Raw genomic sequence first — 24,293 nt, forward strand, 5'->3', positions numbered from 1 at the left:
CACGCATAAACATTATTCTCTTAAAAATACAAACATCTACATACATGTTGCTCGCATATTATGGTAGGCCTGTTTGTGCTATATAGAGTGAATTTACACCTTTGCCATTAACATGTTTATAAATAACTGAAAAAAGCACAAATGTCAGAGCATGTCAGAACATCTCAAGGGCCCCAAAAACAGCTTGGTCCCCAGAGGGTTAATAAGAATTCATCTTTAAGAATATTTGATTGAATGCTGAATGTTGTGCTTTTTCAATTTAATAAAAAAATAAAACTTTAATTGTGATAATTAAAATAATTGAATATTTAATATCGAGTGGCCAATTTTTGCTAATTTATTAATAGTATTTATATAATATATATAACTGCGCAGCTCCCCCCTGTAGCCTAAATGACCTAGCACAGCAGCACCTGCATTAAAAAAAAATTCTGGCGCCGCCCCTGGTTATAACGGCCCACATATTAAAAATGGTCGGGTTTAAATCGGGCTCGGGCTCATAATTACAGTGAACGTGCCGGGCCGGGCTCGGACACAACGAGCTCGGGTTCGGGTAGGGTCGGGCTTGATTTGTTGGGCCCGATCTAAGCTCTACTCTGGTTCCCCTGTTTAGATTATGTTCTTTCTCTGTTTTGAATTATCTTGTTTTGTGTTTTCTGAATAATCTGTTGCTGTGCTTAGATTCTCGCCTCTCCTCATCCCTGCTTAAAACGTAACAGACATAACATTTTTATAGCACTCAATAATGCTCACCCCACCCCATTTTGGGTAAAATATATGAAAGATTATATTTCTCTCTAACGAAATTTGAAGTAAACATATGATAATCCAAATGTTTTTCTCTAGAAGGGAACATTTCAGTACACTACACTAATGATTTATATATCTTCATGTTAACAGGGCACCCTGCCGGTTTCCCATTCAATAAAAGTTTTCTGTAAAGTCAAATTATTAACTACTATATTATTATATTTATTCTTAAATACAGTATTTTCTATTAAAAATACTAATAATGAAATAGTGTTATTACAATAGCCATACTTCTTATTTTGGAATATATTATTTCATTTATTTACTACTAATAATTATAATAAATATTCACAGTTGCTTTTTTTTTTTTTTTTTTTTGTCCTGCTGAGTCAAACTTTCACACAAGTCTCTTCTTTTTTCTTAGAGCTGTACCAACATCAAGCTGTTCAACTACACTGGACTGATATTTTACATGAACATGGTAAATTAAGCTCCATCACTGACTACAGATGACAGGGCAGTTTATTCTTCAGTGCATGGGAAAAAGAAAAAGTAAACACCTTGGAAATGGCAGGTATCTTGAACAGGAACTAGCTGTTCAAGTCAGTGTGCTCAATAATGTGCCTTTGACCTTCGTTATGTATATTTGGATTATGCCTTTTAAATAAAATACAATAAAAAGCCATTCTTGAAATCTCCTCACATTCTTTTTAGAAAGTTCAGTCACATTCACCTTGATATTCCATTAGGGGAGGGGTCATTGTCTTCCCAGGTGTGAAATACATCAATATTCATGATCATTCACGCCACCTTGCTACAGCCTTTCTAGCACAAACATGACTTCGAAATTTTAAATATATTGTTTTATGTAAACGATTTGGCAGGATGATTTTCATATAGATTCAAAGCAAAAAATTCTAGGCTACATGACCTCTTCAACCCCTTTAAAAGTCTGAACAAATATGCAGTATGGGTCCAATGTCTTATTTCAGTGACTTAATATTTTTTAATATATATATTTTTTCACTAACCAAACATAAATGCCATTTTCTCAAAACTACAAACTCTGACATACATGCTGCTCACATATTATTGTAGCAGGGTTTGTGCTGAATATAGTGTAATCAGACTTTAGCCAAGATAATGTTATTTTACGTAAAAGAAATAAGCACAAATATCAGGGCATGTCAAAACTTTTCTAGGGACCAGAAAACTTTTCAGACCCCAGAGGGTTAAAGCTACTTCACAATTTCAATCTTCATACAGTCCATTCTCGTCCCCCTCACCCCAAACAATATTTTTCTCAGACTTATGCAGTCCATGTGGGTCATACTTCTGTATAAATATGAAGAAAAAGAAAATATCACATTCCTGCAAATGTTGTTTTGTCTCTTGTTGTGGCATTCCATTGAGAGTAGATATCAAATTTGGTGACAAAATCATATATTGTGATAGTAGTATTATTATTGCCGGAGTGGACTTAAGTAAATTCCAGGTATGCGGCCCTACCACACCAACTATGTGTTCCTTTACTTTTGTAACCCATTTTTGCTGTCTCAATGTTTGGGGTTTATTTGCCGCTTCATAACTGGTCTATGGGATTGTGCAAATTCAATTAGTAAACTTGATGTTATTTTAAAACCATATTACCTTTTTTTGTAATACAAAAGGAGAAATTAAAAATAAATCATGCTTACACTTGTCCTTTTAATGGCAAAAAAAAAATGGATTCAGACAATAATCCCATGCAATACGCTCTTTATTCCAAGTGTTCTGAAGGCATACTGTAATAATGTAATTTATTATTAAAGCTGCAGTCCATAGTTTTTCCTCTTTGTCGCCATCTCTGTTCAAAATCTGCAATTGCAGTTATTCACAGAATTATCAACTTTACGTGGGTTGTGCCTCGGCATGGCACAGCGTGGATGAATCCAATGTTTTGAGGAGAATGCGCGACGGTGTGGATACTGTTATTTGGAATCACAGATTCTACTTTTTGGAAGTATGACCAACATAAGAATTTTCACCAGAAAATGTCGTCTGAACAAGTAACATCCCCTTTTGTTCGACCAATTAAGGGGAAAAAAGCATTGCAGTAAATCGCTCTGATTAAATCTAACGATCGCTTATCATATCACTTCAAACCGTACAAATTATACTTTGTTCTCAAATTGTTAACGCTAACAACATCAGCATTGCGTGACTAAATTTAATGTGTATTAGGGCTACCTGTAGTTCAGTACTTGTTATGTGTTGGAACGTAAATTCTGTGTTTCATATTGTTCAGAGCAAGTGTGTGCGCATGTGTGGTGCCTTTTCTCTCTTTCTCTCTCGCTCCACGATTATTTGAGTGTAACAGGTGCAGCTGTTTTAATGGGCGGGGCTGATGCGACTCAAAGCGTGGATATAAGCGATGTGGAACGCTTGCTCAGAGTTCTCCCTCCTGCTTCCTTGTGTGAGAGCACGTGCACGAGCTTTTACCAAAACAGTGGTGTGTTGTCCAGCCAGTTGGCCGAGTTGTGCTTCCATTCATGTGTAAGCTCCTTGTGAGCGGCTCGAATTGTTAGCGGTATAGGCCGGTAACTGTAGTAGCCTAGTCTGCAATTTTAGTAGAGACTGTGAGAGGTCGGAGGCCCTTTTATTTTATACTATTTTCTCCTGTTTATTGGTCAGCAGGGAGGTAAGAATTGTATCTTTGTTTGTTATTTAATTCCAGGAAAGACTACCTAAAATTTGTTAGAAAACCCAGTTTTTGTCTGTTGGTTTGGCCGACTATACCTCAACCTAAGTTATTAATTTACCTTTCTTTTTGAAAGAAAATCGTACCCCTATGTAAAAATAAATATTGACTATTTGACCACGTGTTGTGGAGTACGGAACTCCGGGCGACGCCTATTTTTGGGTGTCGCTCTCCATGTTCGTGCCAGTGGCACCAAACAGTACTCCATAACTGAATGAATTAGGTGAACAAGTGCGCTACTATTACATAATTGAACCCTTAAAATGTCTTGCCTGTCCAACAGAAAAAAAGCTGTCTCCACGTTTGTTTTGAACCCCTTCAAAGCATGGAGTTTACGCCACCTTTCAAAAGCCCTTCCGATATTTAGCCTTGTTTTCGCAAGGGCCCGGTTGCAGTCTCTTTTTCTGTAGCCACTCCAAAGTCCAAAGTCTTTTGCATTTTACAACGGGTGAATTTCACTGGTGATTGTCGTTTTAACCTTTCTGGATCCGCCATCCAATTGATAAGTTTAATTATATCAAGTGCTGTGAGAAAAGGCTATAAATCTCCACCTCCAACATCCTCACACGCAATATAGCCTACTAGCTGAGACACCTTCTTTGTGTACAGATGTGACGTAATGACATGCTCAAATTTTCCACGGAAATCCACCAGTACCATTGGAATTAAAAACATTATTACAAGCTTACTGTTTTGAATTGAGCTACTGCGAGCAGATAGTTTTGAACACTGGCTAGTTATGTACTTCTTCAATTTATTTTGGATAATTCTTAACCCAAAAAAGTTAAGGACTGGAACTTTAAGCAAAAGTTACACTCCTGTGTACATTCATGCGAGTGCCGGCATGCACAGGAAAAGCACACAGGCTAATCATTTTGAGAAATCAAGACAAATTCATTCAACAAATCATGTGGTTGACATGAACCACAAGGCCTATAAATCTCAAAAGCATGTATACTTTATTTTCTGAGGTGAGTAGCTTTGTCTCTTGTGAGACAGTCAGATTGTCATGTGAAAGACTAATGTATAGTAGGTTTTATCTTGAAACTAAACATTTAAGCATTTTGTGGTTTATATTATACAAATTCTAAATTTGAATATAAGAATCAGATGCTGCTTAACTTGCTTATTAAGCAGGTTAAGTCTGTCCCTGATTATAGCATAGTTAATTATTTTAAAACCATTTACCTCAGTATCTCCAGCTGACAGTTTGGACTCTTCAGGCTATCAGAAAGAAGCTTCACTCCAGAATCCTGCAGGTCATTGTTACTCAGGTCCAGCTCTCTCAGGACAGAGTTTGAGGATTGAAAAACTGAAGACAAACTCTCACAACACTGAGCAGTGAGATTACATGTTGAAATTCTGAAGAAGAAAAACAATGTAATAGCATACAGAATAAATCTTAACAGTGTTTTTTATTTTATTTATTTTTATAATTAACTTATTGCAAAAAATAAATAAAGTATGAACTCAAACCCCAGTATCTCCAGCTGACAGTTAGGACTCTTCAGTCCATCAGAAAGAAGCTGCACTCCAGAATCCTGCAGGTCATTGTTTCTCAGGTTCAGCTCTCTCAGGACAGAGTTTGAGGATTGTAGAGCTACAGACAAACTCTCACAACACTGAGCAGTGAGATTACATGTGGGAAATCTAAAGAAGAAAAACACAATGTAACTGCATACAGAATAAATCTCAGTAGTGCGATTAAAAAAAACGTATTGCAAAAAGAAAAAAAGAACAATGAAGTAGTTGAACTCAAACCTCAGTATCTCCAGCTGACAGTTTGGACTCTTCAGTCCATCAGAAAGAAGCTTCACTCCAGAATCCTGGAGGTTATTGTTACTCAGGTCCAGCTCTTTTAGGACACAGTTTGTGGATTGTAGAACTGAAGACAAACTCGTACAACAATGAACAGTGAGATTACAGCTATGTAGCCTGTGTAAATAACAAAACAAAAAGCAAATATGAATGATTATCAGGTAGGTTTTAAAAGGGTTTATAATCTGGACTATAGATAACTTGAAAAAACCTTTGAATGTAGTGATGTAAGCAAAGTAAAAACAATTTTCTTTTTATAAAACATCAAAACAGTATTTTCAGTTACTTTAATTTATGATAACTTAATTTGACCTCCATTCAAGACTTGGAAGTAAAATGTTTAAAATCATTTTCAATGGCCCACCATTACACCTGGAATTGTTTTGAAAACTTCTGACGTAAGAATATCTCATTACATAGTTGAAACATTTGCCAACAATGTGAAACATTTTTGTTTTTTAAATAAAATGAAACAAGTTGTAATGTCTTACTCAGGGATTAAAGTGAAAAAAATTCTTCTGACTGAATTTTTTTTTTTAGGCCAAGTCATATTCCTTTAACTTTTTAAATAGTCGAGACCAGTAGCGTTTTAAGGGGAGACGTTTTAAACTGCTTTAATATTGCCAGTAGGCGTATTTTAAAAGCTATATTTTAATCTATGAAAACCAGGCATGGAACATACTAATATAATTAATAATTTGCATATATATATATATATATGCAAATTATAACACGTTTACACAAAATTTGTTAACACACAAGTAAGTTACTTTTCCCCTTTACTTAACATAAATTGTAAGAATATGACTAATAGTAAAGACTAGTACTAATAAATACAGTGCTATGCATAAGTTTAGACACCCATGCTAAAGTTGACTAAAAAGAGGAATAAAAAATCATCTTTTGGAAATTGAACTTAAAGGTATAGCGGAGGATCTTTCCGAATTTTAGATAAGTCCCGCCCTCTCCACTTTTTGAAAAGTTTGATTGATTCACCAGAATGATTGACAGTTAGGAGGACCAATAGTATAGGGTATCCACCCGGAAGTAAAAAGATCCTCCGCTATACCTTTAATGCCTTAATTTAAAAAATTAGGAAAAATCCAACCTTTAAGGACACCAATTTTCTTTGTGAATGAATAATGTATCGTAAATAAATAAATGTTCTTCCTTAACCTGTTAACCGTTGCCAGTGCGCCCGCGCACTGAAGCATTATTTATTTATTTAATTCAAAATTACTATCAGATTTAATGTTATACCTTGACAAACTATACATAATTAAAAAGATATAATACTCAAGTTTCAGTATTTGACCACTATTGTATTCTGAGAAACTCATAGTGACAGTTATGTCTTAATTTGTGTCAGGAGTTATGAAATGAAAAAATGAGTCGATACCTTTAATATGAATTATGCGCGTCAGCCGCTTTCATTCATAAAAAACTCTGTGCTGTCGTCATGACAGCGATACACAAAACAACGTCCTTCAGGGCTTTAGCTCAAAAATGTGCAGATTTGGAGAAATATTGATAGATTCTCATAGATTTACATCATATTTCTATAGACAGGAATAATATTTATTGAATTTATACCCAAATGCGTCGATGTAATCTTTATGAGCGTTTGGTACTCTGATACTGTGTTTTCAATTCATACCAATAGCCTGAGGGCGCTACATGCACAATAATAGTCCATAATAGAACATGAAGAAGAGCCATGATCATGTGACATTCCAGGACGTCACTGATACACACAAAGCTACAGAGATCGCGCTGTAACATGCAGATAAAGATGTTTTGAAGACAATAAACATGATTGCAATGATATTTGAGTTACCTGTGTTTTTCAAGCCATGTCAGGTATTTTCATAATAATAGATTATATTTATAATGTAATGCTAATCTATATAGACTATCATTGTGCAGAACACTATCCAATAGTATATTTTCTGTCTGATTTTTTTATCTGAAGCCAAATTAGATCACAGAAGATTATTTAAAATACTCAACGTGCGTTAAAAAGTAAGTTTGGAGCACAAACATGGTTTTAATCTCATAAATTGTCGTGTATTGATGGTGTGCTAAGCTAACATGCTAGCTAGCCCTAGGTGCACCTGCTACCTAGAAGTTATACTTTTATTATTTTTTGAATGCTTACTGAAATGTTTCTTTATTCAAGAAATGCATTTGATACAGTTTAAAATACAGGGTGCATAAGTTTGGACACCCCTATCGTCGCTGCCCGATGAAACTCACGTATGTCCAAAACGGTTACTTTTCAGGAAGTGAAAAAAACACCATAATTTCAAAAGCAGTTGAACGTAGCGTTGTCATACTTGGTACGGCATCTTTAAATGTAACCATATTCTTGCCCGTGTAATGATATAGTCCACATTTGACCAAAATCGAGTTTAAATGGACATACGTGCATATTTTACAGTAACGGTGGTCGATACGCGTTCTTCCGATCATTAGAATGGCCAAGTCGCGTTTCATATTGACAGATGAATAGGCTACGCTCAGTTTATTAAATACGTCTCAGTTTAAATGTCTCTTGCAAACTTCATATGATATATGAAGGGACAATTAATAAATACACTCATTGCTGACCAGCCTATAGGCGAACTAGGCAATTGCCTAGAGCGGCACTTTTGTAAGGGCAGCAAAATGTGTGCCAATGCCAACCGGGAATGAACAATTCACAAAATAGGCTAGGCTATGATAATCATACATAATCAGAGAGTAGCCTTTTTCTTTTCGTTTTGAATTATTTCGTTTAAAGAATTTTCAAGCTTTGTGTATTGGATGTCATTCTCATGTCTGTGTGAGGCATACACTGAGTTTCGTTAAGTTAGGATGAGATGTGCTTAACGTGCAATGCAAGTGACCGCGCGGGCGCCTCCATGATTATATTGTCTGCTATATATTTGCTGCTTATATATTAAATCCACTACAGGCAATTGGCTGATGAAAAATTTATTAAAAATAAGATACAATTTATACAAAACGAAATTCACTTTCAAAATTCACAAAACAAAACTTGATGAAGTGGTCAAAATCATGTCTGACCCGTCTCAAATGTGGCATCCTATTACTCGTGCTGTTCACTTTTCATACTTTCAACAGTATAGTAGTAACAGACCTACAGACTCTATTTGTACAAATTGCTGCACATTCATTTAATTCTGAATTTTGCACAAACAAGTTGAAAGGCTTCAAATCAAGTTCACGGATAATTGTGCGTGCATTTATTAATCATGATATAAAATCATAACAAAGTAGGCTATGCTATGTACAAAAAAAAACAGCCATTTCTGTTTTTTTTCTTTTAAACAAAAAAAAACAAAACAAGCTGCACCCTTTTTTTTTACATTTCATCTTTCATTCCGAAATAGAATAATGAATGAACGAAAAAGTACACGGACCCAACATGGCTATAGCCTTTTTAGCCGTTATCAATCTAAATTAATCTCGTTTTTAATTTAACTTAATTTTATTTTTCTTTATTTAAATTTCGTTTTTCTTTATTTAAATTTCGGGTTTTTCTTTATTTAATTTTCGTTTTTTCTTTATTTAAATGTCATTTTTATTTATTTAAATTTCGTTTTTTCTTTATTAGGCTAAATTTCATTTTTTCTTTTTTTTTATTTAGTTTTTTTCTTTATTTAAATTATGTTTTTCTTTATTTAAAATTCGTTATTCTTTATTTAAATCTACCCTTTACTGTGTCAGTAATTTATTAGTCAGAAAAATATTAGACTATAGTATTGCTTAAGTTAACAGACCCGTGCGTTAACATCTCCACAATAAACAGTGACAATTACTTCGTCTAGACCATTTACCGGTAAATAACAGTTGTGAATATATTGCGAATATATAATGAACTTGAACAGTTGTCAAAAACAAACGTTTGCTGAAACTTTACCTCACAGAATTATTCGGCTATCCAATGCGGAGCTTCCAGAGACGCTTAGACCGGCGAGATGCCTCCACAGAGCGGGAGATACGCGGCGTGATTGACAGCTTTGACACCAAATGGATATACGTGGAAATCAGATGACATGATTTCACAACTTTTCATTGGTCATTTAGATATGTGAAGCATACTGTATATGGAAATGAATCTGGACATTCTATCCGTCGAAAAATCTCAAAATCGGCAAAATGGACATACGCGGTTTTCATCGGACAGCGACGCTATGTTAAATTCCCATAGAGGCAGGCAGATTTTTTTTTTTTTTTTTTAGGATACTATGAATCCTGATAAAGTTCCCTTGGCCTTTGGAATTAAAATAGCCCCACATCATCACATAGCATTCACCATACCTAGAGATACTTTCCATAAGATCATCTCTCAATGCAAATCAAACTAGCTATTAGGCTAACTGAAATACAACCATGCCAATCTCTAGGTATGGTGAAGGCTATGTGATGATGTGGGGCTATTTTAATTCCAAAGGCCAAGGGAACTTTATCAGGATGCATAGTATCCTGGATCCATGAAGTAACTGGCCTTTAAAAATAAAAATCTGCCTGCCTCTATGGGAATTTAACATAGGGGTGTCCAAACTTATGCACCCTGTATTTTAAGGAAGAACATTTATTTATTTACGATACATTATTTATTCACAAAGAAAATTGGTGTCCTTTAAGGTTGGATTTTTCCTAATTTTTCAAATTAAGGCATTAAGTTCAGTTTCCAAAAGATGATTTTTTATTCCTCTTTTTAGTCAACTTTAGTATGGGTGTCTAAACTTATGCATAGCACTGTAAACATTAGGCCTAGGCTAAAGCTATTAAATAGCAGTCCCAAACTAGTTTTTGTTAATACAATGTTGGTATGAGCCACTACAGTCATTTAAAAATATAAAAAAATAACACAAAGAAAAATAGTGGCATTTTGGGGTTATATGGAAACGACAGTTACCATGGTGAATACACAATATTAACAATAACTGTTAATGAAACATGGAAACTGGTGAATAGAATGAGAATCATACCTGCATTACTTTTATTTCGTGTAATTTACAACGTAACGGCGTTGCATGCTCGTAGTTTCTTTTGCACTAGATCAGTGAAGCAATACAGCGCGCGCCGCTGAATTTGCGCGTGCAATTGAGTGTGCGCTACGAGAACAGGATAACGGCTGACAGGACAAGAAAGTCCGTTTTTCTGAGGTGAAAAACTTTATTTCAGCGTACACTTATGTCACTGCCTGCCTGGTAGTTCCTATTGTGCTGGGTTTTCTGAAGTAGTCATGATTCGCCTCTCATAACATAACATGCTCTAAACACGCACGCAGTGTGGAAAAGGAGGAGCGGAGGCGCGGGGAGCAAGGATCACAGCGCAAATTTTAACTATATCGATGTGATATGGTCTAATTCCATATCGCATTTAAAAAATATATCGATATATTTTTTATATCGATATCGCCCAGCCCTACCTGCATTATAAGTGTGTCACTGAAATATAGTTCTACCTCAGCGCTCAGCTGTAGCCTGACATGCACTTTCCGTGAGCGGTAATTGAAAACCCGGAGTGGACTATGAGCGAAGTGATTACAGAGTGCTTAGAGTGGAGAGAGGAACGTGCTTTTGCTCCACTCCAGGCTTTGATCACATCCCCCTCAGCAGGGTGAATACGCCTCGTCTTTCCTTAATTTAAGACCTATTCAAACTAAAATTAAGATATTTATTACACTATTTGAGAAATGAAAGCCTATTTACGGCCTTAAAATTATGAAAAGTGAATTTAAGACTTTAAGGACAGACTGGAACCCGCAATGACGGAAATCCGTCATAGACTTGCTGCAATTAACGGAAATCCGTCGTAGCGACGGAGAACTTTAATCCCTGCTTACTGATAACAAAACTGATTGACAAAACAAAATATCTCATAATAAAACTATTACATAGAATGACTTAGATCAAAACAATAACAAAAGCATCATTCTGTATATGCTTCCTTCCTTCCGATAATCCAATGCATTAACCCCAGGAATTCAGATGCAAAGGAAAGAACAGCAAATCACAACTATCACAACTTTTACTTTTGACTGCGGGGCTCAGTACATCAAATTATCTGTAACAGACAAAGCAATAGTAACACATGGTAAAAACATTGTTACTCACGCTTGTGTCTTGTGACATTGCTGTCAGATCAAATATAGTCTAACGATAGTCTATATATAGTCTAAATATAGTCTAATTTTCACAACTTGACACTGCAAAACATCTTTGTAAATCTAAGAGGTACCTCTATGTTTTTTTTTTTTGCTTGAGTAATCCTGTGTTTTTACTACAAGACACGTGCAAATTGATGGGATGGGTGGAAAGACGGCATTGATCTTTTTCTGTAGAGATGGTTACATGACACAATAATGTAACAAAATCTGAAACTAGGAAGTTTTGAGTTGAAAAACTTACAGAATATTTTTATAGTATAATGACCTCTTATATGTCAAAAGATCAGGGAAAATTAGATTTCTCAATTCACAACACCTTAAAAAAGTGGGTAAAACTCAAGACTCATCTTGTCTGATGATGGAGATACATTGGCATTTCATATCATAACACACGTTGATACATTTAAAGTCTTGGCCAATAAGTCAACCGAGTAAAATAAAGCCCCAATTAAAATGAATAACAGTCTATAAATGAATGTAAAGGAGAATCTTACAATGCTCTTCTGGTGTTTTTGATCACTGGTAGTAGTCTCATCAGTGCTTCATCAGATCTTCTGTATTTCTGCAGTTCAAACTTTTCCTGAGTCTCTTCAGACATGAGGAGCACAAACACCAGACCAGACCACTGAGCAGAGGAGAGATTCTGTGCTGAAAGTTTTCCTGAGCTCAGATTCTCCTGGATTTCCTTCACAAAGTCATCTTTCAGTTCATTGAGACAGTGGAAGAGATTGATGGTCCTCTCTACTGATTTCTCCTTTTCTATTTTCTTTTTGATATAGTCAGCAGTGTTTTTGATGTTCTCTGTTTTGAGTTTTAGTCCTGGCAGTAGTTCCTTCAGGTCATTCTGACTGGACTCCTGTGACAGACCCAGGAGGAACCGGAGGAAAAGGTCCAGGTGTCCGTTCTCGCTTTGTAAAGCCTTATTGACTGCAGCCGTATGAAGCTTAAACAGTGGCTTTTTGGACAGTTTCCATGCCAGTTTTTCTGTCCACGATTCAGTAAATGGGTTTGTTTTCTTGTCTTTGCCCATCAAAAACACATAAAGAGCTGCCAGGAATTCCTGTACGCTGAGATGTACGAAGCTGTAAACATTTCTTCGTAAAAGTATTTCTTCCTTAAACATTTCAGTGCATAACCCAGAGTACACTGACCCGTCGCTGACATCTAGTCCACATTCCTCAAGATCTTCTTTGTAGAAAATCAGGTTACCTTTCTCCAGCTGTTGAAAGGCCAGTTTCCCAAGCTTCAGAATAATCTCATCAAAAGACCTTGTATTGGCTTTAGGTTCAGGGTCATCACAGTATTTTTTTTCCATCTGTTGCTGCTGAGAAATTAAGAACCTTGTGTACATCCCTGTGAGAGTTGTGGGAGTTTTGTTATTGCTCTCTCGATACAGTAGAGGCTGAAGAACAGTGAGCGAGATCCAGCAGAAGACAGGGATATGACACATGATGTACAGGCTCCTGAATTTCCTGATGTGACTGATAATATTTTCAGAAACCTCAGGACTGCTGTTATTTTTGAAGTATTGCTCTTTCTGCTCATCGTTAAATCCTCGGACCTCTGTCACTTGATCAATGTAGTCACGGGGTATCGGACTGGCTGCTGCTGGTCTGGATGTGATCCAGATGAGGGCAGAGGGAACCAGGTGTGTCTTGATAAGGTTTATTATTATCTTACTCACTGTTGTTTTTTCTTTAACATCTGTACATGTGTCATCCTCTTTAAAGTTCAAAGTGCAGCGACATTCATCCAACCCATCAAAGATGAACATGACCTTACCGTCACCTTCAGGAAGAGAGGGCAATTCTTCAGGACTACTAAAGAAGTATTTGTTAATCAGGTCCATGAGACTGTACTCTTCTTTAATCAAATTCAGTTTACGGAATGGAAATGGAAATATGAAGACTATATCCTGATTTTCTATTCCTTCAGCCCAGTCAAGGATGAATTTATTGACAGAGACAGTTTTTCCCACTCCTGCGATCCCCATTGTCAGCACTTTTCTGTTTCGTCGACTCGTGTCACACTGGACTTTAAACATGTCATTACACTCGATTGGCTTCTCCTTGGCAGTCAGTTGGTTGTGATTTGATTCGATCTGTATCACCTCATGGTCATTGACTCTTCCTCCAGTTTCATTCTCCACCACATATAAATCAGTGTAAATATCATTTAGGTATTGCCGATGACCCATCTGTGAATTACCAACCAAGATCCGCTCGTAGTCCTGTTTTAATTTGTCCTTCAGTTTGTGGCTGGTCTTTACATAGTCATGAACAGTAGCTTGACTTGTCTTTGTATAGTCATGAACGGTAGCTTGACTGTCATCTGCTGTTGAGCCTTTAAGGAAGAAGGGAAAAAACAGCAAAGACTAAGTGATTGTGTTTTTCATAAATTCATTATAAAACCTATTTGTAAATTATAACCTAGTCTGCAGCTCCCATTACAAAAATAACTACAGCACATTGTCAAGAGAAATGGAGTATTCTATTCTAAACAATTAGATAAAGAACTAAATTATAAGAAAAGATTTAATAAAAAAGCAAAGAATTACAGATCTTGGATAATCTGTAGGGGCCATGAAGTTTTCATAAGGTGACAAAAACATGTACTGTGTGTGCACACGTGTAGTCCACATCCTGTAAAGATGACGTATGTTGCATTATGTGTGTGGGTGAACATGGGTTCTGGGTAACAGGAGCATTTTTGTGTGTAACTGCTAAATATAAAGACAGTCCGGCATTAAATGTCTAGAAAGGTAGAAAACTGATCAAATGTACAATAAAAAATGTGTGTATTGCTAATGCCATTGACGCAAACAGGAAAAGCATTTTGTAAAAAAGCAGGTAAAACCAAGCATTGACGCTAATAATGTAAAAATTAAATGCACACAGTAATTATGTTGACACAAGTAGAAGCAACGTGCGCAAATGTAGAGATATTGTGTCATTAGTGATTATAAAATGGGGCCTTTTTGAGCTTTCTCGTGTGTGTGTGTGTGTGTGTGTGTGTGTGTGTGTGTGTGTGTGTGTGTGTGTGTGTGTGTGTGTAAGATCTTCTGGAGAGAGAGAGAGCAAGCAGCAAGCGGAAGCCAGCCACAGACCACAACCTTCAGAAGACGACACCGGATTTTCTTACAGAGCATATATATAGAACGAAGACAGGGTAAGCATTAAAATGTAATTGTGTATTCTGGCCCATGGAACTTCCAGCTTATCCGGCATAGAGTGGTGTATTTTTGCTTTTGCCTTTGCAAGAAATAATAAATTGAGAATGAGGACTGCAATCACTCAAAACTTATTGTCCAAGTCTGTTTATTGCTGAAGAGTAAGAACCCTTTTGGGGTATCATGAAATAACTGTCTGAAAAAGCTATATCCCATGGATTTTACAAAGTCAGTCAAGGTTGACAACCAGTCGCAACAGAGTGGGCCGTGGGAGTGCATGAGCAGGTATAGCTGTTCTCTGGGGCAGAGAGCCAGCTGTGGACTGTGGGTCTGAACGGAAGGGCTAACCCACACCACCCAGGAAGGCTTGGTTGTTATCTGAACTGTAGGCCTAGGGGGAACGGCAGTGATCAGAGTAAACTCTGAGGTAGAGCCCTGCACGGGCCTCAAATCTAGGCCCGAGCCCGGCCCTGGCCCGAGACGCTCAGACCCTAACCCGACCCGTGTCCGACAGCTCATCAGAATTATCACCCGAGGTCGTTTTTTTTTTTTTTTTTTACAGCGGCAGCCATTTTCAGCCATTAAAATATGTCCGTTTTGTTAGTTATGTTTCTTTTCTTTTCATTTCTTTATTAAGTTAATTTAGACAAATGTTTGGAGCATTAAAAAAAAAAAAAAGTAATAAAAACTCAGTGAGTGTTTTAGCGCAATTTTCTGACGTCAAGGGATCACAACACTAAGAGATAGTAAATCTTTTCCTGGATTTTTTTTGTGCGTTCCCGAGATTAGACCTTCCTTAACATAATGCCGAAAACCCGAAGTCTCTAGGTGGTCTGGTTGAGGAGTAGATAGAAGTGCAAGATTGGTGCGCACAGACAGAACAGAAATCATGAGTTAACAATCGCAATTTTGTCCGGTGGAAAATTGCGCTAAAAATTACGACCAAGCAGCCGAGCCAACAGCCAGTAAAACATGTTTGATCAATTTAGCCTCTCAAATCAACGCTAATACTTTACTTGGCTACAATCAAATCCACAGATATAAAACATTTCACAGACAGTTAGTTTAATGTTTATTTATTAAACCACAGTGAGTACATTTTTTTTGAAATACTGAGGCAGGCTCAGGGCAGGCTGCTCGCAACAGCGCACGCAAACGAAATGAGCAATAGAGCAAATTAAAAAAAAAAAAAAAAAAAAAACTTGCAGGTTATCTTACCTCAAAAATGCACCACAGAACATGGCCATTCTTTTTTCCAGTAGTTTCCAACAGTTAAACGAAAATAAAGTCCAATCAAACGAAAAACATCAGTAGCCTAGTTTCCAACAGTTAAACGAAAATAAAGTCCAATCAAACGAAAAGTTAGAACAGTCTCTACAGAGCATCGTGGAGAAAAAGAATAGCATCCACAGTGGGAGATTTTAACCCAGTCCTCTCTTCTATCACTCTGCGATTTTTCTCTTAATATTCTGCATTATTTGCAAGTGAGGTGAATCGTTGGTTGCGCTGACGGGAAACCTTCTGTGTGTGCGCGTGCTTGCGTGCGTGAGACTGTCATGTCAATCATATGTCAGTGTAATTATAAGATTATGAAAGTTATGAGGTTATTAAATGTCTTTCTATGTTTGTTCTTCTATCGTCGACGTCAACTTCTCATATTTTTTTAATTAATGTCTAAAAATATAAAAAGAAGGATAACCCAAAAAAGGCCCGAGGCCCGGCCCGCATGTGAACTATGACGTGAAAATTGGCCCGAAGCCCGGCCCTAGGGGCGTAAAAAAGTCGGGGCCCGTCGGGCTCTGGCTGAAATGCAGGGCTCTACTCTGAGATAATATAATCAAAGAAGAGAATATTATACGCCTACCTGACTCCTCCTGAATCTATAAAGGTAGACCTTTTACAGGAGTTGAGTAATATAAATAGAAGAAGTGGCTTGTGACCAACATAAGAGTTACATGGTCGTGGTAGAAACCACCCAGGAGGTGACGCGGCACAACATGTGTGATAATAACTACTATATTCAAATTAATCACACTCGTACTCCAAGGGTGCTTCTCAATATCCCTCCTCGTTTCCTCGCTTCTCCGTCCTCCATTCTATGACCCGGAAACCGATCAAGCTCAGGCATTTTGTAGGACATCTCAATTCTCTAATTGCACCGGGAGAAGGCGAGGATCGAGGAGTGTGGAGGCTTCCAAAGGAGTCATGAGCGAGGATACACAGGTGTATCCTATGTGGAAGAGTTTTATCGACTAAACATGACGAACGTATAAATTCTCCTCCCCCTTCACATCTTTACCTTTGCAGTTTAAATAAACCACACATCTCACATATGTGACCCTGGACCACAAAACCAGTCTTATGTGTAATTTTTTTTAAATTGAGATTTATACATCATCTGAAAGCTTAATAAATAACCTTTCAATTGATGTATGGTTTGTTAGGATAGGACAATATTTGGCCGAGATACAACTATTGAAAATCTGGAATCTGAGGGTGCAAAAAAATCGAAATATTGAGAAAATCGCCTTTAAAGTTGTCCATTTCTATTGGCGATAGTGCTGCATCCATTCACAAAAATAAATGTTTTATATATTTAAGGTGGGAAATTTACAAAATATCTTCATGGAACATGATCTTTACTTAATATCCTAATGATTTTTGGCATAAAAGAAAAATCTATAATTTTGACCCATACAATGTTTTGTTGGCTATTGCCACAAATATACCCGTGCTACATAAGACTGGTTTTGTGATCCAGGGTCACATATTGGTTTATCATTATTTATTATGAATTTCTTAAATAACCAAACTTCAACAACATTTTTTTCCTACTATCTCTCTATAAATTACAGAAACGTCTGTCTGTCTGTCTGTCTGTGTGTCTGTCTGTCTGTCTGTCTGTGTGTCTGTTAACCGCATATCTCTCGAACCGTTAGTCCGATGGATTTCAAACTTGACAGGTGTCTCGCTACGGTCACGAGTAAGTGCAGTGCCAAGTTTGACGTTGTTTGGATGAGAAATGCTAAAGATATCGTTAAATATATCATTTTTAAAAGGTTGTGGTTTAAAAATAAACAGAGAGTTGTATCGGTCAAAGAAGCCCCAAGAAGGTTGTGGTTTAAAAATAAACATTCTGACAATCTGTCAGCTACACTGTTTACTTATGAATATTAGAGTTTGGTTCCAAAACTTGATAAATCCATTTTGATTCTTTTGAGTAAAAATGTGTTTTCTTTACCAAGAAAGTGACAAGATGAAAACCACTATTTTCTGTTTCAAACTTTCACATAGCATCTTTAGGTTATAATAACATAAAAAATTTCAAATCCAGATTTTGATTTTCAAAGATTTATTATAAAAACGGATTATTTTCCCCAAAAATGCAATAAATTCATGACACTTTTTTTTTTTTCAAAATGCAATTAATCAATTGAATCAATAAAAAAGTTATTTTTTTATCATATTGAAACTGTTGAAATCAGCCATCGCTAAGAAATATCTCCTGAACTTTTTTGATGGCGATCAGCTCACAAAAACTGATTTTGCACGGGCATCAGCCTATTCACAAACTGTTTGCTCAAGCATAAGCGTTTTCTCGGAGTTCACTTTGTGCTTTCTACCATGCACATATAAAAATGTCACTGAACTTTTGCTGTGTAATTGTAACAATGAGCACTAAAACACATCAAACCAACAATTAGGCTACTAAAAACACTCAAAAACTGATTTTGCACGGGCATTTTGCACTAGTAGTATTCAATGGTGAATAGCTCACTGCTGTTTGGTGGTTTGCTACACAATGAAATTACAGGACAAAACAGTATCAGAGTTGGATTTGATACTAGGAGCTCTAGTCCAGGCAAATTAGTGTTTTACGACAGACTAATTGTAAAAAAAAAAAAATTCAGCTTAGATCTTTTCTATGAGGTGTCCAGAACAACATACTAAAAGTCCTAAGAAATCCTAGTTGAGGAAATATGTTCAATTCTCATCAATCCGAGATGTGTGCCAATAAGGCCAGGCAACAATACAGGCAAATTATTTTCCTTTACGCCTATCAAAATGAAACTTTACACAATGAAAGTACCTATGAAAAGTAAAAACAATTGTATTACAAGTTTCTTTGAAAATGAATTTGAATATGCAAATGATCTATACACTAATCAAATATGCCCAAAATACACCCAAATAGGCTTAATTTTTTCCTTTACTCCTACCACAATAAAACTTTACATAGTAAAAGTATACATGAAAAGTAACTTTTTTTTGTATTACAAGTTTCTTTTGAAATGAATTTGAATATGCACATGAGCGCCACACTTATTGAATATGTCCTAATTTGCATAGGCAGAAACACCATTCATATGTATGACAAATACATTGGCCCAATCTTCATCCAATCATCCTACTGCCAATGGGTGATGGCAATGCTGCTTTTAGACTGGCCTCTAACCTGAAAACTGCCTGGCTTGGTAGTACCTGCCAGGGGTATAACCCCTGCCGGTATAGTCTTCAGGGTCACGGAGGCACACAAGCCTCCCCACCACGACAAGGTAGCAACAACAGGTTTTTTTTTTAACTAACCTAGATACTGTTGTTGCTAGCTTCTCATAACACTGCAAAGCTACTTTACAAACCTTGGAAGTCTGATGTGTGGCCCGCCTGGTCTGAAATACTTGCTAACTACAAAAAGAGAAGCAGTTTTGGTGTCTGGCAAAATTATTTTAAAGAGCTGGAATGTCTGGAAAGTGTGTCTATCCGGTTTTTCATCTGTCTTCTGTGTGAGAGTGAATCGTTTAGTTGGTAAGAATGACTTCTGCCTGTAATCTCGTAATCTTACCAACAATACCAATAATTTGTAAATCTACCAGCCCAAAATTTTCTCTCACCACGTTACTAATGACTAAGATGGCTATTCTGACTTTCTTCTGATGTTATCAGTGGGGGAATGTCATTAGGTAAGGCTTGTTCACAAAAAAAAAAGCAACTGGAGGCAAGATTGTGCAATCAATTCTTAAGGTCAATATAAGTCTTTTTGTGGCAAGTGACCCAGGTAAGTGTGGCAAGTGACTTATTTAGTGTTTATACATAAGTTAACTTACTGAAAGGACATGAATGTGTTAGTTATTTGGCCCCTGTTTTTTTTCTACTTGTTACTTTATGGTTTCTTGGCCATAAGTCAATTAGGCCTAGTGTTGAGCTCATTTGCATATTTAAAATAGATTTTTCAAAGAAACTTGTAAAACAAAAATGGTAGTTTTCATGTATACTTTCACTGTGTGAGGTTTGATTATGATAGGAGTAAAGGAAAAAATAAGTCCATTAGGGTGTATTTTGAGCATATTTAAATTCATTTTCAAAGAAACTTGTAATACAAAATGTTTTACTTTTCTTGTAGACTTTCATTGTGTAAAGTTTTATTGTGGTAGGAGTAAAGTAAAAAAATAACCCTATGTGGGTGTATTTTGGGTGGCCTATATTCAATTAGTGTATAGCTCATTTGCATATTCAAATTCATTTTCAAAGAAACTTGTAATACAAAAAAATGTACTTTTCATGGGTACTAACATTGTGTAAAGTTTCATTTTGATAGGAGTTGTAGGATTACAAATTTATTAAATGTTTAATTTAGGTTACTGATTTTAGCTTGTGAGGCATAGATGATGACATTTCAAAGAAGATTAAGTCAAGCAACCCAGGTGTCGGACATTAACCTTTGTATACCCGGAACAGTGTCATGATTGGATCATTTGAATGATAGTGTTATGCTGATTCTTGATTGAATAAAATCATCCCTATCCTTTGTTTTGATTTATCTCCACCTCCAAAAGTCCCTCCTCCTTGTAAATCTATAAAAAACTATACTGTATAGAACTCAGTTAGACTTTGGTGACTGCAGCTACCGACAGCTCGTGTTCTCAAAGAATCCTGCTGAAGAAAGAACCAAGTCTCTTGGTCTTCGATTCTGAGTTTCCAACAGAGTAAAGGAAAAAAATAGCCCCATTGGGGTGTATTGTTGCCTGGCCTTATTGGCACACATCTCGGAGTGATGAGAATTTAACATATTTCCTCAACTAGGATTACTTAGGACTTTTAGTATGTTGTTCTGGACACCTCATAGAAATGATCTATGCTGAAAAAAAATATTTTACTATTTTTGGCTCCAAAATGAGTTACTTTGCCTGGACTACTGAGGTGGATAAGACCCAGCATGTTTTATGTCTGCTTTTATGCGGCGTTGCATCTTTAAACAGAATTTTGTGCCGACATAGAGCAGCCTTACAACTCCGCTGTGTAAAGATGCCTTAAGGTCTGCCGCTGTTATTCTTGGCCCTGTAATTGTTTTTTGCTGTTACATTTAATCTTGTTTCCATGTATAGGGAGTGATTTGTTATTTACCCCATTTCTCTACTGAATGAGCTCCAACAGCAGCAGATGTCTTTATATTGCCTTCAGCCTGACCTGCGTGAGTGTGCGTGAGAGAGAGAGAGAGAGAGAGAAGATCACTCACTGGGAGATATGTTACACAAACACATCAGCAAAGTAAAGAGGAAAGATTTAAGTCATACCATCACACTGGTAAACATTCGATCACATTACAGTCATAGCAAATTAAACATTACCTTGCTTGTGTTTGTTCTCCAGCTGATTAGCCAGTTCATTCTGGTTCATCTTTCTCAGGATCTCCACCGTGATCTTCACAGCTTCTTCTGGTCCAAAACACTCCACCATCTTATCCACAGTTTTTAACCTATCTGCATTCTCCATTTCACAATTTGATATATGCTCATGATTCTTTAAGCGCCACTGAAACTCCTTTAGATCAGCTTCTACCAGTTCCTTTAGTGAATTCAGAAGCTGCTCTTCAACAGATGCCATCGTCCTTCACGGATTCACGGCTGTCTTTAAATGCAAATGAGCTGCTTCTCTCAGCCCCCTTTCCAGAAAAGGGTGGTGCTTTTACAGCTTGTGCCTTAGATACTCTGCCAACAACAAATAAAACAAGAAACGTTTATTTTTTGCATGTGTTTAAATAGCCTTGCCAGTTTAAACTTCAGAAATATGGTTTTCTGAGTGCAAAACGCACTAAGCGCGTGCACAGAAAGCATGTTTTTTGCATCGATTTTGAAATACAAACAGTTCACATACACAGTTGGTTAAATTTATGAACATAATTAGCTGGGAAAGAAATTGGATGTATCTCAGTATAAGATCTGGGAATTGGCATCTCTTGGACATGGCGACACCACGATGTCCTGAAAGTTGACTGAAAGATAACTCAAGACTACAAGGCGTTTCAGGGAGTTCAGAAACAGTGCAAACTGATGTTGTTTTGAATATTGATATTGTTATTGCTTTTTACCTGCTTTGAAGAAATGTTACTTTACTTGCTTTAAAGGTAATGCCATACATGCTGGAATATAAAAACGCTTGAATGCTATGTGATTGGAAAGTACCTGAAATACTTGAAATGATGTTGATGTAGTAAACCCCTAGATTGTTATAAGTAATTAATAAGTGTTCCCTTTTGAGGGAACTCGCACTGTTTCGATGACGTTTTGGAAACGCCCCTGCGTGATTGCGTCTGAAGCACTTATATCAACTAGTCCAATGGCGAGAGTGAACATCGCGGGCGGGTGACGTCCGTCCAGTGTTGGGTAAGTTACCTTAAAAAAAGTAATTCATTACTTTTTGTGAGAAGTAACTATAACTGAGTTAGTAGAGTTACATTATTACAAAAGTAACTAATTACCAGGGAAAGTAACTATTGTGTTACTTCAAAAAAAAAAGTTTAACCCTCTGGGGTCGACAAACGCGCCTGCGCGTTTTGCTGGATTTTCTTCACTTTGTAGCACAATAAACTTAAATTACGCCGTCATTTATGGTCATACAGAAAAAAAGAAAAATGAAAAAAGAATTTGTGATATTTCTACTTTTGTATGTGTCCACTTACAATCAAATCAAAACATTGTGCTTTTGTAAAATAAAGAAAATAAACAGGGTGTGCTTTCTGCCTCTCCGCCTCACTGAACTTTTTTTTCTTGAGCACGTCTATAAACTGAAACCAAACTCAGCGAATACTAGTCACACATTTATGAGCCATATATCTTTATAATCATTTAAGTGTGTACTTTTAAATGATCGGATTCAAACTGAAAACAAATATTCTCTGCTTAAGTAATTTGTATGAAACCAACAAGATGTCCAGCTTCTCAAACGCTTGCTCATTATTTTTAATTTGACCACGCCCACACGCGCAAAAGAGATTGACATGCAAATCGTCCACGCGTCACACGAACGCGCTCGTTACCTCAAAAACAAGGGGGATGGGGGGAATCCTACTCGGATATATGAGTAGATATACGGCTACTCGAATTCTGAGCAACAATACAATGTAAAGATTCCAAATGATAGACCTGGATGCAAAATATTGCCCTTTATTATACAGAAATTTACTGTTGGTGTATTAGCCTAAAACAAGGGTCGGAAACCTTTTTTGACCAAAGAGACATTTTTTTCATTTTTGGTTAATGCATTTTTCCAAAAGAGCCATAGTATATATATATATTCTTATTAAAGACATGCTTTTTTTTTCAATAAAATTTCAACAGTAGCCTAGCCCAGTAATTATTAGGTCCATAGACAACTAAAAAGAAACAAATATTCAGCAAACAATAAATAATTTGCAACATGGAGTTGAGTTACCAACTGATGAGCATAAATCCTGTGAGTGTGAGAGAGAGAGAGAGAGAGAGAGAGAGAGAGAGAGAGCACACAGTACTTGCATCTACAGTGTTTACGTGAATACTCGACTTGGCATTTTGATATATTTCTGTGTTTATTTGACCGTTTAGGCGAGCAACCGAAGACAAAGGCTACTATGCTTGTCCGTGTTGCGCTCGGAGCGCGTGCACAGCATCCTGTCAGTAGAATTAAGTTCTCTTTCACGACTTATCGCGCTTTTAATATTTATTTTCAATATTCTTTTCTTTCTCATTCATTCATGTTTTGTTATTAATAACTTCAAACAGAACGGTCAACTGAAATCTGCGCGGATTATCAACAATAGGACACAATTATAGGACATAAAAGGGTATGTGCGGCAAAAGTGAAAGGAGGCTAGGTGAAATGTTTCGAAATGTCTCTTTGCACAGCAAAGCACCTGTTTCAATAAAAGATTGAAGTCAATAAAAGTTTATATAGCCTACTTTCACATTTTCGCTGCTGTTCTAACAAGCTGCAGCCGCTTGAATCTCAGTGCAGGAGCTCTAGGTTACCACAGAAACGTAAGCGGTTAGTTGATTGCTGTGGTGACTCGTGACACTCGCGAACAGCACTGAACACGCACTTTTGCCGGTACAACTTGAATATTATTATTATGATCATAAACTTTTCATTAACTTCGGTAGGCTGTACAACAAGGGAATGCAGATGACGGGCAGCCTGCCCTTTTTTTTTTACAGGGCCCAGATGCAACTGAGTCCTGCTGACTTCAACATTCACATGAGTCTCTGTATATGAACATGGTAAAGTGAAAATCAAACACCTTGGAAATTAAAGGTATGTACAATGTTTTTAGGAATGGCACAAAGGTCTCTGTCTTTGAATCATTGTTTTCAATAGTGTGC

At 36.7% G+C, this 24,293-nt stretch overlaps 1 protein-coding gene across 3 annotated transcripts in view; it reads right to left on the reverse strand.

Annotated features, from left to right (window-relative positions):
* Nucleotides 1-24,293, reverse strand: part of LOC311289694 (protein NLRC3-like) — a 58,059-nt gene that overhangs the window by 22,841 nt on the left and 10,925 nt on the right. The window contains exons 2-7 of one of the 3 annotated variants that reach the window (XM_084407914.1): nt 21,288-21,647; nt 21,064-21,126; nt 11,987-13,835; nt 5,252-5,425; nt 4,967-5,140; nt 4,679-4,852 (exon numbers count right to left, since the gene is read on the reverse strand). In XM_084407914.1, the coding sequence (XP_084264040.1) occupies nt 4,679-4,852; nt 4,967-5,140; nt 5,252-5,425; nt 11,987-13,835; nt 21,064-21,126; nt 21,288-21,543 (2,690 nt within the window). In that variant the 5' untranslated portion in view covers nt 21,544-21,647. Of the gene's footprint in view, nt 1-4,678; nt 4,853-4,966; nt 5,141-5,251; nt 5,426-11,986; nt 13,836-21,063; nt 21,127-21,287; nt 21,648-24,293 lie in introns of those variants that run through there. The other 2 variants (XM_084407916.1, XM_084407915.1) reach the window with 2 other exon arrangements.

Source organism: Rutilus rutilus, assembly GCF_951802725.1.
Source record: "Rutilus rutilus genome assembly, chromosome: 4".
NCBI classification, from domain to species: domain Eukaryota; kingdom Metazoa; phylum Chordata; class Actinopteri; order Cypriniformes; family Leuciscidae; genus Rutilus; species Rutilus rutilus.